The sequence below is a fragment of the Haliotis rubra genome, unplaced genomic scaffold (genome assembly GCF_003918875.1).
Source record: "Haliotis rubra isolate DU_JTF1 unplaced genomic scaffold, ASM391887v1 Scf491, whole genome shotgun sequence".
NCBI lineage: Eukaryota > Metazoa > Mollusca > Gastropoda > Lepetellida > Haliotidae > Haliotis > Haliotis rubra.
Genome location: NW_025767181.1, coordinates 311,628 through 326,068, shown reverse-complemented (window position 1 = coordinate 326,068; position 14,441 = coordinate 311,628). Strand labels below are relative to the sequence as shown.

General features: G+C 42.8%; 1 protein-coding gene across 1 annotated transcript in view; it reads left to right on the top strand.

The window, feature by feature from the left end:
• Positions 1 to 8,464, top strand: part of LOC124291445 (ras-related and estrogen-regulated growth inhibitor-like) — a 45,725-nt gene extending 37,261 nt beyond the window's left edge. The window contains exons 2-5 of the mRNA XM_046728441.1: positions 49 to 105; positions 3,919 to 3,992; positions 6,011 to 6,218; positions 7,114 to 8,464. Of these exons, the coding sequence (XP_046584397.1) occupies positions 49 to 105; positions 3,919 to 3,992; positions 6,011 to 6,218; positions 7,114 to 7,280 (506 nt within the window). The 3' untranslated portion in view covers positions 7,281 to 8,464. The remainder of the gene's footprint in view (positions 1 to 48; positions 106 to 3,918; positions 3,993 to 6,010; positions 6,219 to 7,113) is intronic.
• The last annotated feature ends 5,977 nt before the right edge of the window (positions 8,465 to 14,441 follow it).

The following is a 14,441-nucleotide window of genomic DNA, read 5'->3' as shown; positions in this document are numbered from 1 at the left end:
AGTGTGTATATATCCATTGATTCTGACACTGATGTGTTTTGTTTGCAGCTCTGTCCGTGAGGTTCCTGACTAAACGGTTCATCGGAGAGTACGACCAGTCTATGGGTAAGTGCATCCTTTCTTCATCATTAGAGATTCGTGTATCAAGTAATGATTCGCCATTTCACGTTATATTTCCCTTTACACCCAGCACAATTCAATAAAGGTGATATATAGTCATATTCCAAGCCCCCTCACCCACCACTCAAAACCAGTTATTTATATTTTGCTCATCAGCTTGACTGGTGACTGTTGCTCTTTTGAGGTTTTTTCTTAAATTTATCGTCTCATACTTCCATGGAAACATTCTGGACTCGTACACAGGGATTTTCCCCAGACATAAATTTTTCTTTTCATATTTTGTTCTAATTTTTTTCTTTTGTTTCCATGGTGAAAAAGACCTTTAAGTTTCTCTCCACTAAGCATAGAGCTACTGATTGGGTGCATCTACTTGCACCTATCCTTACATTTATAATCTCACAATCTATCATCCAAACTGCTGTTGCAAGTTTATTCTTCGTATCTGCCTTAAAGAATCAACTTAACGCCAACTGTAATGATGTTTCATTAACGCATTAATATAATTCTGTACTAGTAGTTTTTGGCTATCATTTTTTTTCAGTTAAACGAACACTTTGGGTGACAACGAGAAGTAATGCACAAAAAAGGACAAACACATTCTCATCGTATCTCAAAAACTGATTTAGAAACATAGTGTTGTTTTTGTATTGACTGTGTCAGTACATATGTAGATAGAAATGAGTGGTCGTCATGGTTAATTAGAAAAGGAGGTTATAGAGGTGAGGATGAACATCTCATAAGTAATTCAACATGGCTGCATAGATATATCCCAGTAACACGTGGCTGTTGGTACGTTCTGATTGGTACGTTCTGATTGGTGTTCGTCGGGTTTAACCTCATCTAGGTGGTGGTAATGATGTACCTTAACCTTGATGCACTAGACGTACAACCGACTTATACCATTGGTAGCCACAGTACACTCGCATCCCCAATAACCCCATGGAGGTAGATTCCCCCAGGTGGCGTGAACTGCGTGGTGACGCGTTATCAGTGGTTTTCTTGTAAAGGTTTTGGTTTTATAAAGTCCATAGTCCAACTTGGATATTGCTGATTCTGCAGTGGTGTGAACAATAACCCACTGTCGCTACAATCCACTGTCACTACCCACTTTCACTACCACTACAATCATCACCACTATAATATTCTCACTACCACTAAATATTCCACTTTCACTACCACTACAATCATTACCACTATAGGGGCGGTACTACCACTATATAGTGGCTTTCAAAGCGCTACAATAATTTCACGCCGAAGATTCCGGGTTCGACTACCCTACATAATTTCACTACCACTAAATATTCCATTTCTGGTGTCCCCCGCAATAATTGTTGCTACCACTATATATTGCTAAAAGCGGCGTCAAACCAAACTCACTAGAGGACACCACCATTACCACTATAATATTCTCACTACCACTATATATTCCACTTTCACTACCGCTACAATAATTTCACTACCACTATACATTCCACTTGCACTACCACTACCACAAATCACTGCCACTAGAGGACACCACCACTACCACTACCGCTGGAACCAACTTTAATACAACCCACCACAAGCACAGAAACAGCAGACATGGTGACATATATAGCGTGGGTCAGTACTGATGTTATTAACCTCTAGTTTTACTTGCCAAGACGCCTTTACTTACTACTAGTTTGGTAGCTTTAATGTCATCATTGTTGCTGGATACTTCGACAACTTGAGGCTCCTATGCACCATTAAGTCATTATTCACTGTGTCTACACAGGTAAACTCGGTGTCTTAGAGACAAATTAGCATCCAAAGTATAAATTTAGTAAGAAGGTTGGCATTGATTACCTAAAATTGAGCTTCCTTAATCATGTAACAGAAATATGTTTTTGAGAAATACGCCCTCCAGCACTCCTCCGTAAACGTTGCCAGCGAGAGATGTATGCACACTTCCAAGAATTCCTGAGCGGAACAGCCCCGAATCACGTTGGTTGAACATGCCCGATCATAATTAGGCTTGAAGTGTCTTTGATGTGGGTAGTCGGCGGTTGTCAGACTCTTCAGAGTTTATTGTTGGAAACATATTATCGTGCTTTCCCTTATATCAAATTATCGTGCTTTCCCTTATATCAAACAAACATGGTGTTTCCTATCTTAATTGTTATTACTTCTCAACGGAGTGTCTTGGATATGTCTCAAGGGACAGATGTTCCATCTCTTCAAACCCATTATATTTTGGTGCTGTTTGATGGAAACATGGCAAACTTAACCTTTCCGTATAATTTCTATTTTGAAGATATTATCGTCATTCTTGTACATTCCCCTGGCAGCATGGTTCCACAACCAACAGGTGCATGTCATCTATACTGCTCAAAACATGTTAAAGAACACCGACAATTGGATGGATGTATGTTGCAATGCTCACCAGTGAGTGCAGATTAACTACAGTCGTGCTGAAATATCGGGTGTTCATGCATGGGCGGATCCAGGAATTTTGAAAAGGGAGTTCGAACCCCTGAACCCTTCCTTGGCTCCGCCAACGCAAGAAAAATTCTTCAATGTGGTCTTTAGTCATTTTCAAAAGTGTGTGTGTGTGTGTGTGTGTGGGGGGGGGATCCCTCCTGGATCCACCCATGTCATGTCCTTATATTTGGACACGAGGCGGTTATAAACCAAGGATAAGGAATGTCGGTACCAACAGTACATAGACTATTAAAATAATTGTCGTGTCAAGGCTTATTTTCTCTTTAGATAAATCGTCCTTTTCACTCATTTCAACAATAAATGTGTAGGTGGTCCTTCCATCGTGTGATAACTTAAAGCACGGCTAGTTGTCACTTGAACCTGGCTGATAATTGTCGCAAGAATATATCCGTAGCAATAAGTTCCCCTGAACTTAAATTTGGCATTTTCAGCACCCGAATAATTATTCTCCATTTCTTTGTACCCACGGCTTCTATATCAGAGAAAATAGAGGAATTCCTTAACTTGGGATTAGATAAATGTAAATATTGACTTGTTCATGCAGTACACATCTGTATGATAGTGTGAGGTACGGGTGTGCACAAAAACCTCACCTCTCCATGCACGGAGTCTCGTCTGTTCTTGCAGGAGAACCAGTACACCAGCATTCCATAGACAGCTGCAGTGATCAACGCGATAACACCACGGCCAGATAGCGTAATTTAAAACCACTCCTGGAAGCCAAAAATTAAAAGAAAAATAATTAATTATGCCAATTCTAATTTCTAGACTGAAAATTTGGGTGAAATTGATCAATGCATGTAGACGTGTTTGAAGTTAGCGTCGTTAGGTTGACGGAATCTTCAGATAGGAAAAACGCACATAATGAGTGTGGAATATTTGGTTAAAGCGCTTGTTTCTTACGCCGAATACATGGGTTCAATTTCTTAATACCCGTGAAGGTCCAGGTTAGAATATTGATCTTCAGTAACCCATGCTTGTCGTAAGAGGCGACTAACGGGATCGGGTGGTCAGGCTCGCTGACTTGGTTGACACGTCATCGGTTCCCAATTGCGCAGATCGATGCTCATGCTGTCGATCACTGGCTTGCCTGGTCCAGACTCGATTATTTACAGATTATTCACTCACTCAATTCCTCAAATGGGTACAATGTGTAAGGCCCGGTGTCTACCACAGTGATATTACTGAAACATTGCAAAAAGTGGCGTAAAACTCACTCACTTCATGCTCTATGTGTAGTGTTCCTCCATAAGCCCCCAAGTTGTATGAATATTGATAAAAGCGTACTAAAACAACCTTCACTCACTCACTTAACAACCTCTTTGTGTTCTGCAGAGACCAAGTACAAGTGCACCACAAGCATAGAGGGGGAGTCTATAGCATTTGAATTGCTGGACACTCGATCATTTGTAAGTAGAGTTGTTGTTTTTCCATTTTCCCAAAAGTCCACCTCCATGGTCTAAAGATAATAGCGTCTACGTCGAATATTTAGTTGTTGGTGCGATCCCCAGGCCGCGTCAAAGAAAACGACGTAAAGATATTTGTTGTTGCCCCTAGCTGCCGCGAGGCACGAAGCGGATGGAACAAGGACTGGTTGGCTCATAGTCGCATTAGTCCTAATGGAATGTTAACCCAGGGCCATGACGTTGAAGAAAAAGGAAATTGCCACACAGGTCGAAGAATTCGGATCCCGTAGCCAACACCAGTTAAGTTGTTCTGAACAATAAACTTCAAAAAGGGTTCTTTGGCGTGCTGTTATTCCACCCCAAATCATCACGGAACCACCACCAAAGCAATTCTCTCCAAGACACAGGCCTGTGCATAATGTTCTCCCATCGCTGCCCATAGGCACGTTGGCGATGTCCATCACTATGGGAAATAGCCAACCTGGACTCATCATCTGTAAAACAAATATTTCTCCACCAAAAACTAGGGTCTGCGGGCATGATTTCGGCACCACATTCGGCGAGTTTCGTCATTAGACGTTGTGTCAGGATAGGCCGTATGGCGGGACGTCGATGGTCTGATCCCGTGATGACGTAAACGTTGTCGAACTGTGTTGGGGAGGGTGGTTCGGGCAGTCATCACTGCAGTCTGAAGCCTGTGGCGAAGATGGGTCAAATCTCTTGATAAATGTAAATATTGACTTGTTCATGCAGTACACATCTGTATGATAGTGTGAGGTACGGGTGTGCACAAAAACCTCACCTCTCCATGCACGGAATCTCGTCTGTTCTTGCAGGAGAACCAGTACACCAGCATTCCATAGACAGCTGCAGTGATCAACGCGATAACACCACGGCCAGATAGCGTAATTTAAAACCACTCCTGGAAGCCAAAAATTAAAAGAAAAATAATTAATTATGCCAATTCTAATTTCTAGACTGAAAATTTGGGTGAAATTGATCAATGCATGTAGACGTGTTTGAAGTTAGCGTCGTTAGGTTGACGGAATCTTCAGATAGGAAAAACGCACATAATGAGTGTGGAATATTTGGTTAAAGCGCTTGTTTCTTACGCCGAATACACGGGTTCAATTTCTTAATACCCGTGAAGGTCCAGGTTAGAATATTGATCTTCAGTAACCCATGCTTGTCGTAAGAGGCGACTAACGGGATCGGGTGGTCAGGCTCGCTGACTTGGTTGACACGTCATCGGTTCCCAATTGCGCAGATCGATGCTCATGCTGTCGATCACTGGCTTGCCTGGTCCAGACTCGATTATTTACAGATTATTCACTCTCTCAATTCCTCAAATGGGTACAATGTGTAAGGCCCGGTGTCTACCACAGTGATATTACTGGAACATTGCAAAAAGTGGCGTAAAACTCACTCACTTCATGCTCTATGTGTAGTGTTCCTCCATAAGCCCCCAAGTTGTATGAATATTGATAAAAGCGTACTAAAACAACCTTCACTCACTCACTTAACAACCTCTTTGTGTTCTGCAGAGACCAAGTACAAGTGCACCACAAGCATAGAGGGGGAGTCTATAGCATTTGAATTGCTGGACACTCGATCATTTGTAAGTAGAGTTGTTGTTTTTTCCATTTTCCCAAAAGTCCACCTCCATGGTCTAAAGATAATAGCGTCTACGTCGAATATTTAGTTGTTGGTGCGATCCCCAGGCCGCGTCAAAGAAAACGACGTAAAGATATTTGTTGTTACCCTGGCTGCCGCGAGGCACGAAGCGGATGGAACAAGGACTGGTTGGCTCATAGTCAGTACACTTGTTATCTCAATGGGAGATACCACTAGTCCGGCTACTATAAGCAGCCATGTCCACACACGTGTACGCGCGTCACTCTAGAAACCTCTTCTTCCTATTTTAGTAAATGATGAGTTTTTCCGAGTCGTGGTCGCTTTGTACCAAGTTTTAATTACTAAAATTGTACTAGGATTCTATTATGATTGTGTTATTTGACCAGAACGATGACCACGGGGCGAGAGAGGAGGTACTACGTTGGGCGGATGGATTCATGTTGGTGTACTCCGTGACCAGCCGGAAGAGCTATGACATACTGCAGGATGTGCGGAGGAAGATAGAAGAAGCCAAAAAAGCCGCTCACGCACCTGTCATCGTTGTCGGGAACAAAGCTGACCTTGCTCACGTGCGTCAGGTCACACAAGATGAAGGTCAGTGATACGATGATATATTGTATATCGCGATGGTGGCCGTCTTATTACTTACAATATGTATAATGGGTGGTTGCACATACGTGTAGTGGAAGCAAAACGGTTAGTTGGTCTGTCCTTCAAATACATGGTCCTTTGTAAGACGAACAATTTCGTGCTCTTGATTAACGAACACACAAATGAAGATTAGTTGTCCACAATGTCTGTGTGCAAGACGGCCAGTCTGTTCTGACTGTTTTATCTTCTTGCTGCAGCGCGGATCGATGTTGCTTATCAGTAAAATATTACATACTGCAGGGATGCTATTGTCGAGTTTGATCATATAGGGCTCGTAAGTAGGTCACGGCACTTTGCGAGACTTTAGTACTTCCGGTGACAAACAACGTTTTACGGCAATGGCAGTAGCACTGTTACAGGGGGCATGCCTGGCTAATACTCGACTAACGCTGTCTCAGAACACTTTCACATTCAACCGGCTTCAAAAACACTTGGACTATGTTGCACGAACAGCACGTATATAGGTATCAACAGCTGTGCAGTCAGGCTTGACAGTACACTTGGTCCAGTCTAGTGAAGTCATATTTTGCGGTCGCGCAATTTGGAACCAAAACTGGTCCTTGAATACATGCATGTCAGCGGAAATCTGTTACCGGAAGTAGCACCTCGCGCGACTTGCGGACCATGTTCCTTTCCATGGACGCATTAGCCACTTCAGTGTCATGACGTCGGAAACTGAGGTCACCATCTCATTGTAATTAGAGTCGATGGGTATTTTCAGGCACTGGAATCGAACTCAGAAGGAAGTGACAGTTACGAAAGGGGCCGGGGTAGAATGCGGTACTAGTTTCTTGATATAATCAGGGATTCAATCCATCCATGTTTTCTTTGTTTCCAGGACAGAAGCTTGCCGCCGAATTCAGCTGTGCCTTCCTGGAGGTATCGGCGTCCGAGGACGTCCTCAAGGTCATCGAAGCCTTCCATATCCTGTGTAAGGAGATCATCGAGTTTAAACGTCGGTCAAGGACATTCTTAGACAGAGTGTTTGGCCTGAAGAAGTCATGACGTCATCAATGTGTGTAGAGCCATCATTCCATTAGCGGCTAGGTCGTGACGACTGGATGCCGGACGCGTGCAATTACCGGAATTTGTGACATTTTGGGTATTGTTTACAACATGATCTGTCCCAGGGTTTATAGTGTGTCGGGTTGACAACTTTGCCAATGTCCCGATTTGGACTTCAGATTTGGAGTCATACGTAGTGTCCGACACTGTCCATGTTTGTTATCACCAATGATCCAGTATGCTGGCTTGACAAGGTCAGTTCTGCACCACTGCATGACCACCCATGGATATAGTGTAATCACAAACACCACCAACAGATATAGTGTAATCACACAGACCACCAACAGATATAGTGTGATCACACAGACCACCCATGGATATAGTGTAATCACACAGACCACCAACAGAAACGATGCAAAGACACCGACAGAAGTTATGTAGAGTCCACGTACAGTGCACGAATGCTGTGCAATGTGTGTATAAGCCCTCAATCAAAGTGGTTCTTTGTTCATTTGACTCTACTGTTATTCTGTAAGCAACATTATGGCGAGAATTCAAGTGACCCGGAAATATTTGACATCACATGGTTCTGAAACATCACGACCTAATCAGTGAACAGTAAAATGACGAATTATACGACTCAAGGCAACACTCATAGTTGGACCACAAGTCATGGTAGATTACCTACAGTCATGTGAGAATATCGAGTGTTATTTTGAGTAATATATATCTGGTGCATGTAATTCCATAGTAGGGCATGACAGGTCGCTACGTTGGACACGTGTTCCGACATGGATATGTAACCGGGACAAATCTGGAGTTTGTTATAATCCCAATGTCCGTCACTTGGGCCACAGTGGTGGACAAACAACTAAAGCATGTGTTCGTCAATCACTATGCGCCACGGCATGGTATGTTAGTATGTGTGTACAAGGGGTTGTATCACTTGTTTTAGACGGCAGTCGACAGTCATTTGCCTAGTGTCAGTTTCTCATAGTACTGACTGCCAGTACAGTGTGGCTGGATCCCTGTGTTAGGATGACTGATTCAACATGACCGGAAACCAGATGCACTTGTGTCACCTCCTTGCCTTAGGACTGTATGCGGCCCCGAATAACTGTACTGTCTACTAAACAGCATTGTTAGTGGTTTTGATTCTGTTTATTAAAACACCTCCATGTGAAGTTTAATGGTTTTAATGAGTTCTTATCCACACATTGTGAGAGGGACCTTTTGTGAAGAATGACTTCGCCCCTCTATAACGCAGGTCCTGCTGTGAAGTGTTATAATGAAAAAAACACTGTTCTTCCCCATCCTCGGTGATGCAGTGTATTATATCTCCCAGTATGATACAGATTTTTTACTCATTTTTTTACTAATTCGTTTATAGTGTGTCGGGTTGACAACTTTGCCAATGTCCCGATCTGGACTTCAGATTTGGAGTCTCCCAGTATGAGACAGATTTTTTACTCATTCGCCATCATAAGGTTTGTATCTACATTGACACATAAAGCTCAGACGTTCTCTCGCTCGTGGGATACAATTCGGCAACCTGTCAACTCTTTTTCGGGGCAAGAAGTTAACATATATTGGTATTGTAAACTGAGGTCTCGTACGAGCGAATCCCCGATCTAGTTGAACTACACTAAACGCCAAAAGAAACGTTACCCTCCTACTGTTATGAATTACTTAAAAACTATCAAAGATATGTTAGAAGGTATTAGTTTACAAGAAAGCTTAACAACACAGCTTTATGCAAGTCACGAAAACAATGTCTCAAATGCATTCATATTTAGGTGAAATGCATCTTTTTCAGAAGAGTTAGATTGTCCTATTTACGCCATGAAAGAAATAAACCAATAACAGTGATTTAGATGTCCAAAAGAAAGGTTGAAATAAAATTCTGCTTTAAGACAAAGATACACCATTTAAAGCCACAAATTTTCAACTATTCAAACAAGAAACAACTGTTGTAGAGTGTGTAAAATTGCCAAATAATCATTCCTATGATTTCAGTCTTTCAAAACATTTTCTGCTGATTTGCATTAGTGAAAACAAGTAAAACGTGTCTGATTTTGTGAAAAAGTGTTTAGGAACATCTAAAATTATCTTTGTAAACATTTTTGCTTGCAAAGTACCATTTTTCCATTTTCTGTTTACACATAGCAATATCAATAGCCAAAACGCAGCAATATTCAAGCAGTATTTGCATCCATTTCACGTATAGAATTATTCTACAGCGTATAACGAGAGACTAGAATGCATGATATGATACACAAGTACGAGAAATATGCCACGATTAACAGCTGAAGAGAGAGAAAGAGCCATTGGGATGGTGCAGATGGGGTCGACATACAGCGCCCTCGGATGTCATCGTATCACGGGCTTATTCAGGGCTTCAGACAGGCTGGGGTCATCATGGACAGACCAAGAAGTGGACGTCCACGCATCACAACGCCAGCTGAAGATAGGTACCTCCGTCATTAAGAAAGGAGGGTAACGTTTCTTTTGGCGTTTAGTGTAGTAATGTCGCCCCATGTATAAGTCATGGAGGGACAATACAAACTATCAAAAGAAAGTATACACTTGAAAAGGGATTTGACCTGAATGTGTGAGGACAAGTGTCCAAGAAACGAAGAATTTGAAGAAAGGCCTCGACTAGTATATTAGAGCTTGTTTCATTAAACACCTGAACGTATTCCGTCGTGTGTGTTGTCCCGTTGCCACTTGGTCCATGGTTGTCGTCGAGCTGAAAGATGTTTGTTATTGGGGTTTACCAGAAGGAACGCTTTACGAACTCATACCCCCCAAAATGTTTATACTGCTGCTAGAGCTGGTCATTACCGAATAGTTCTGTGTGCTAAAGCTTGAATATCACGGGTTAAGCTAAACTTTACTCATACTTGGTGCTGGTTGAGTGAGTTTCCCCGCAAGCGATGCAATTTGCTCTCTCAGAGTATCTATTGCCAGCTTCATAGTCGTACTTTCTGCAGACTGTGGAATAACTGACCTGGCCAATCGCGCAAATGAGACTGCCTCATTAAGCACAGTTGGTTGTTTCATTAAAACATGTCGCCTAGTGTTGTCATCCAATCCCCGGACAAAAGCGTCCATTAAGTCCGTGTCTGATTTTCCCAACAGGCTAGCCGTCTCAGTCAAGTCCGCCAAATAGGTATCTATAGTTTCTGTTGGGGATAGCTTTCGACTCACAAAAGTTTCCAAACGGGCCCAACGGTTAGTGGGATGGACATACTTGTCCTTGAACAATTTCTCAATCTCATCAGAACGGACAATTTCTTCCTCTGCCGATTCTATAAGATCTTTGTACCATAGATACGCCGCGTCCTCTAAAACAGAGTGGGAAATCTTCAATTTTCTGTGCATCGGTCCACCTTTTAAAGTTACCAAAATGAGCAAAACGGTCAAGCCACTCGGCAGCATGAGACGTGTCCCTACCTGTGAAATGTTCTGGCATTAAAGTGGAATCGCCCATATTGAAGTCAGGGGCATAAGAACTATTGGTAGATGACAAATCTAAAGAGGAAAATGACAATTTTAAATCCTCCTGAGAAAGAGATAGGGAGAGGTCATAGGGAGCAGATGGAGGGTGAGACGTTGACGTGGGTGGTTGTATTATACCAAGTCGGGCGGGATTAGTAAAAATGTTAGAAGTGATGGGACGAGATTGGACCGGACTGTCATAGGACGTAGATGAATCTGAATCATTTCCACGACAAAAATTTCCATTACAAAAATTCCAAATATCCTGAGGGAAAACTGCAGATAACATATCCCAGCCGCGAAAAGGGAACCTACCGTCAAACGTCAACGGAAAGGAATAAAAGGGTAGGAACGACCATACGAAAAACAGCGAAATGGATTGTCTTAAACATTTTGTTCAAGAAGAACCCGCAGACTCCACCATGTCATAACTGGCGTTTGGGTGTTAGTAAACCCTACCACCGTTACCTATTAATTATGGTCGTTCCACATTGTTCGGGGAGATGGTAGCTCTGGCGCTCCACTCGCTTGGTCCGTTGCAGGATGTTAAGTCAAGGAGTGAGGGGTCGACGACCGTGACTCCTAACTAACCACATAACATTCAGGTACTGGTACACATACATTCAAAGATAAGCGCAACACCAAATTTAAACTCACATAGTTTTTACTCTGTCTCAGTCCATCTCTCTAACTACAACTTCAACAACAGGCAGGGCAGGTTCGTACCACACGGGCAGCTGAGTGGCGTGGATTAGCTTCCTGAATGTTGAGCTCGATCAACCCGCACACTGAGCTCGTAGTGCCAAACATGTGTTTTTAAATGGTTCGAACCTAGCCTGATTTTTGGTCACATGCTTCAACGCATCGTTTTAATTCGTTAATCCTGTATCCGAGCTTGCACTCATGTATGTCGTGATTGGATGAATATTGTGTGTTGTGACTGGATGAATGTCGGGCAGCACCGTTCGGTGACTCACCTCTTTTAATTGATTTGGTATTGTTTCAATGTAAGATTAATCTCTTATGTATTTCACGACAAATGTGTTCTGTCTCTCTTTCCATAGCCTACGGCTAAACGCCATTCTGAGGAGACTTTCCGTCTCCATACCGTGCCTAACCGTTATGATTCATGAGCAAAACTGCAAATCTAAATACGGAATCTGATGTAATTCTCTCATGGTTTTAGGGATGCATTTTTACCTTATAACACTATTTATAAGTGACCGCAGAGGACTCTTGGTGAAACTTTGACACCCACGCTGTCTTGGATACAAAACAGCTTTAGTATTATCTTTGTGATAACACCTTCTCTCTAAGGTACGATTTCTCGTAATTTTATGGATTCGCATCCAGGATTGGCACAATTAACCAAATACTGAGGCACCAAATCCCCGGAACACACAGCGATCTAACCCACTGTGACACTGGTGTAACGTAGCTAAGCCCCATCCCTGTTCTCGCACGCTACTTTGAAAGTACGGTGCCCTGACTGAGTTGAGTGGATTGTTTCTCATAAACAAGAGGCACCAGTAGGGCGTGTAGAACTAACTGACCAAGGTTATAATCGTGCAGACACTGAAATTCAAGGGTTGACGCCTGCTTGACAATTGCACTTGCACTGTGAAACCACTCGAAGATTACACTTCATCTGTGAAACAATGGTCGTTCAATTGTGACGTCAAATCACCAAGACAACCATATTCGGTTGATGCATCTATGGAATCGATATCAAACTGCCACATTAACAGCTGAAACAATTTGTGGTTGACATCAATTAGTGGCAGAGCCGTGCACAACCGGATGGGGAGCGCATCTGGCCCTGACATCCAGCACTTCTCTCAGTTGATTCCACGTCCCGTCAGTCACGCCATGCATGGTGTACACAGCATCTGAAGTTCATAAATCAAGATCAAAGAGTGGAGGCTTCATCTGGACAGCACTGATGGCCGTGCAAGGGTCTACAAGTGTCCAGGAAGACGTCACCCAAGGTCGTCACTCTGAGGGTGGACGTGTAATGGAATGGGGTGGCATCGCAACACATGGATGAACACAACGCGTCACTGTCAGTGCCAATCTAAATGGCGCAAGCTACCCAGTGTACAAATGTAGGGACGTAACCTCACGTTGCAGCGGAATAATCAGACCACAGTCGACCATGTGTAGCAGAAAATGTGCATTGTTAGTTGGCTTCTTTTATACTGTAACGTCAGAGGCGGGAACTTATGGGTGATGAGCCTTCACTTTGGGCCATACATACGTCACGCGGAACACGAGAGCTAGTGTTTTATAACAGTATCAACAATATTCAGCCCACCATTAGCCTACAGTGGGAAGGTTGAGGTGGGGTAGCCTAGTGGTTAAAGCGTTCGTTCGTCATGCCGAAGACCCGGCTTAATTGATTCCCAACATGGGTACAATGCGAGAAGTCAATTCAAAAGCGGTGTAAAACTAAACTCACTCACACTCCTACAATGGGAAAGGGACCGGAGACGTTGCTGGCGAATGATGACCGACTCACTTTAAACAGGGAGTGTTAATAATGTTGATCACACTGTCTGTTTGGACATTACTTTCTTTGTCACTAGTTTTCTTCTAAATACTGGCTGAGCCAACATGATCCTAAACCTTGTACCTGGCAATACCACCCATGAAGATGCGGGTCAGACTTGGTTAACACTCATCGTATCCAAATGGTGTATAGCGATGCTCATGCTATTAATCACTGGATTATCTGGTCCAGACTCGATTATTTACAGACAGCCGCCATGTAGCTGGAATATCGCTTAGTTGCGGCGTTAAGTAACAAACAACGAACAAACAAAACTCACAATACAGCCACACCTTTTCTCTGGAGTGTTTTGAGTCCGTGGGTTGATGTCTCATCCACTGCTTCAGGACACAACTTCTATTCATTCCAAAGGAAAGGTTAGTATTGACGGGAAACAATGACAGCTACCTTATTGCCCGAGTTTATCAGGTGCACGTTCATAATACCTGGTGTTTATTAGATGGGATTGGGCCATGTACAAAACAAACAAATACTCAGGTGTGATTACGCCCCATATAATTTAAATCAGATGTTCTACTCTGAAACATCCCTCTGTGTGTGTGTGTGTGAAGAATCTCTGGTTGCAGAAACCCTATTTTCCATGCAGAGAGGTATCCTGAAACAGCTGATTTTAATGGGATCGGTTTGGTGCCACAAATGCTGATGCGTTTATTATACAGATAGGCTTGTTCATGTTGAAACTTTACCCACATATTACTGACTCGCACTGAGCATATATCTGTACTAACCAAATCAATGAGTCAAAACAGCAGCACACAAGATATCCTTGAAGTGTGTCTACTACCACACCACATTCACTGTAGTATATTGAAAACATCATCTTTGTGTTCCTAATGCAGAAGTGTTGTTCCATAACGCCTTCAATCAAGAGGAACTATACCAGGTGTGCAGGATGACTACCTGGACCACACTATGTACATGCATCCATGACCAAAGACCAACTCCACATGTCAAGTGTATAAAAATATCTCCCTTTCACTATTGTAGATGGGATTCAAGATGCCCAAATACACCTGTTACCAAATACAAATATACAGACTCCATAAACATCATACTTGACCTCAAATGAAAGAAAAAAGGAACACTTCGAA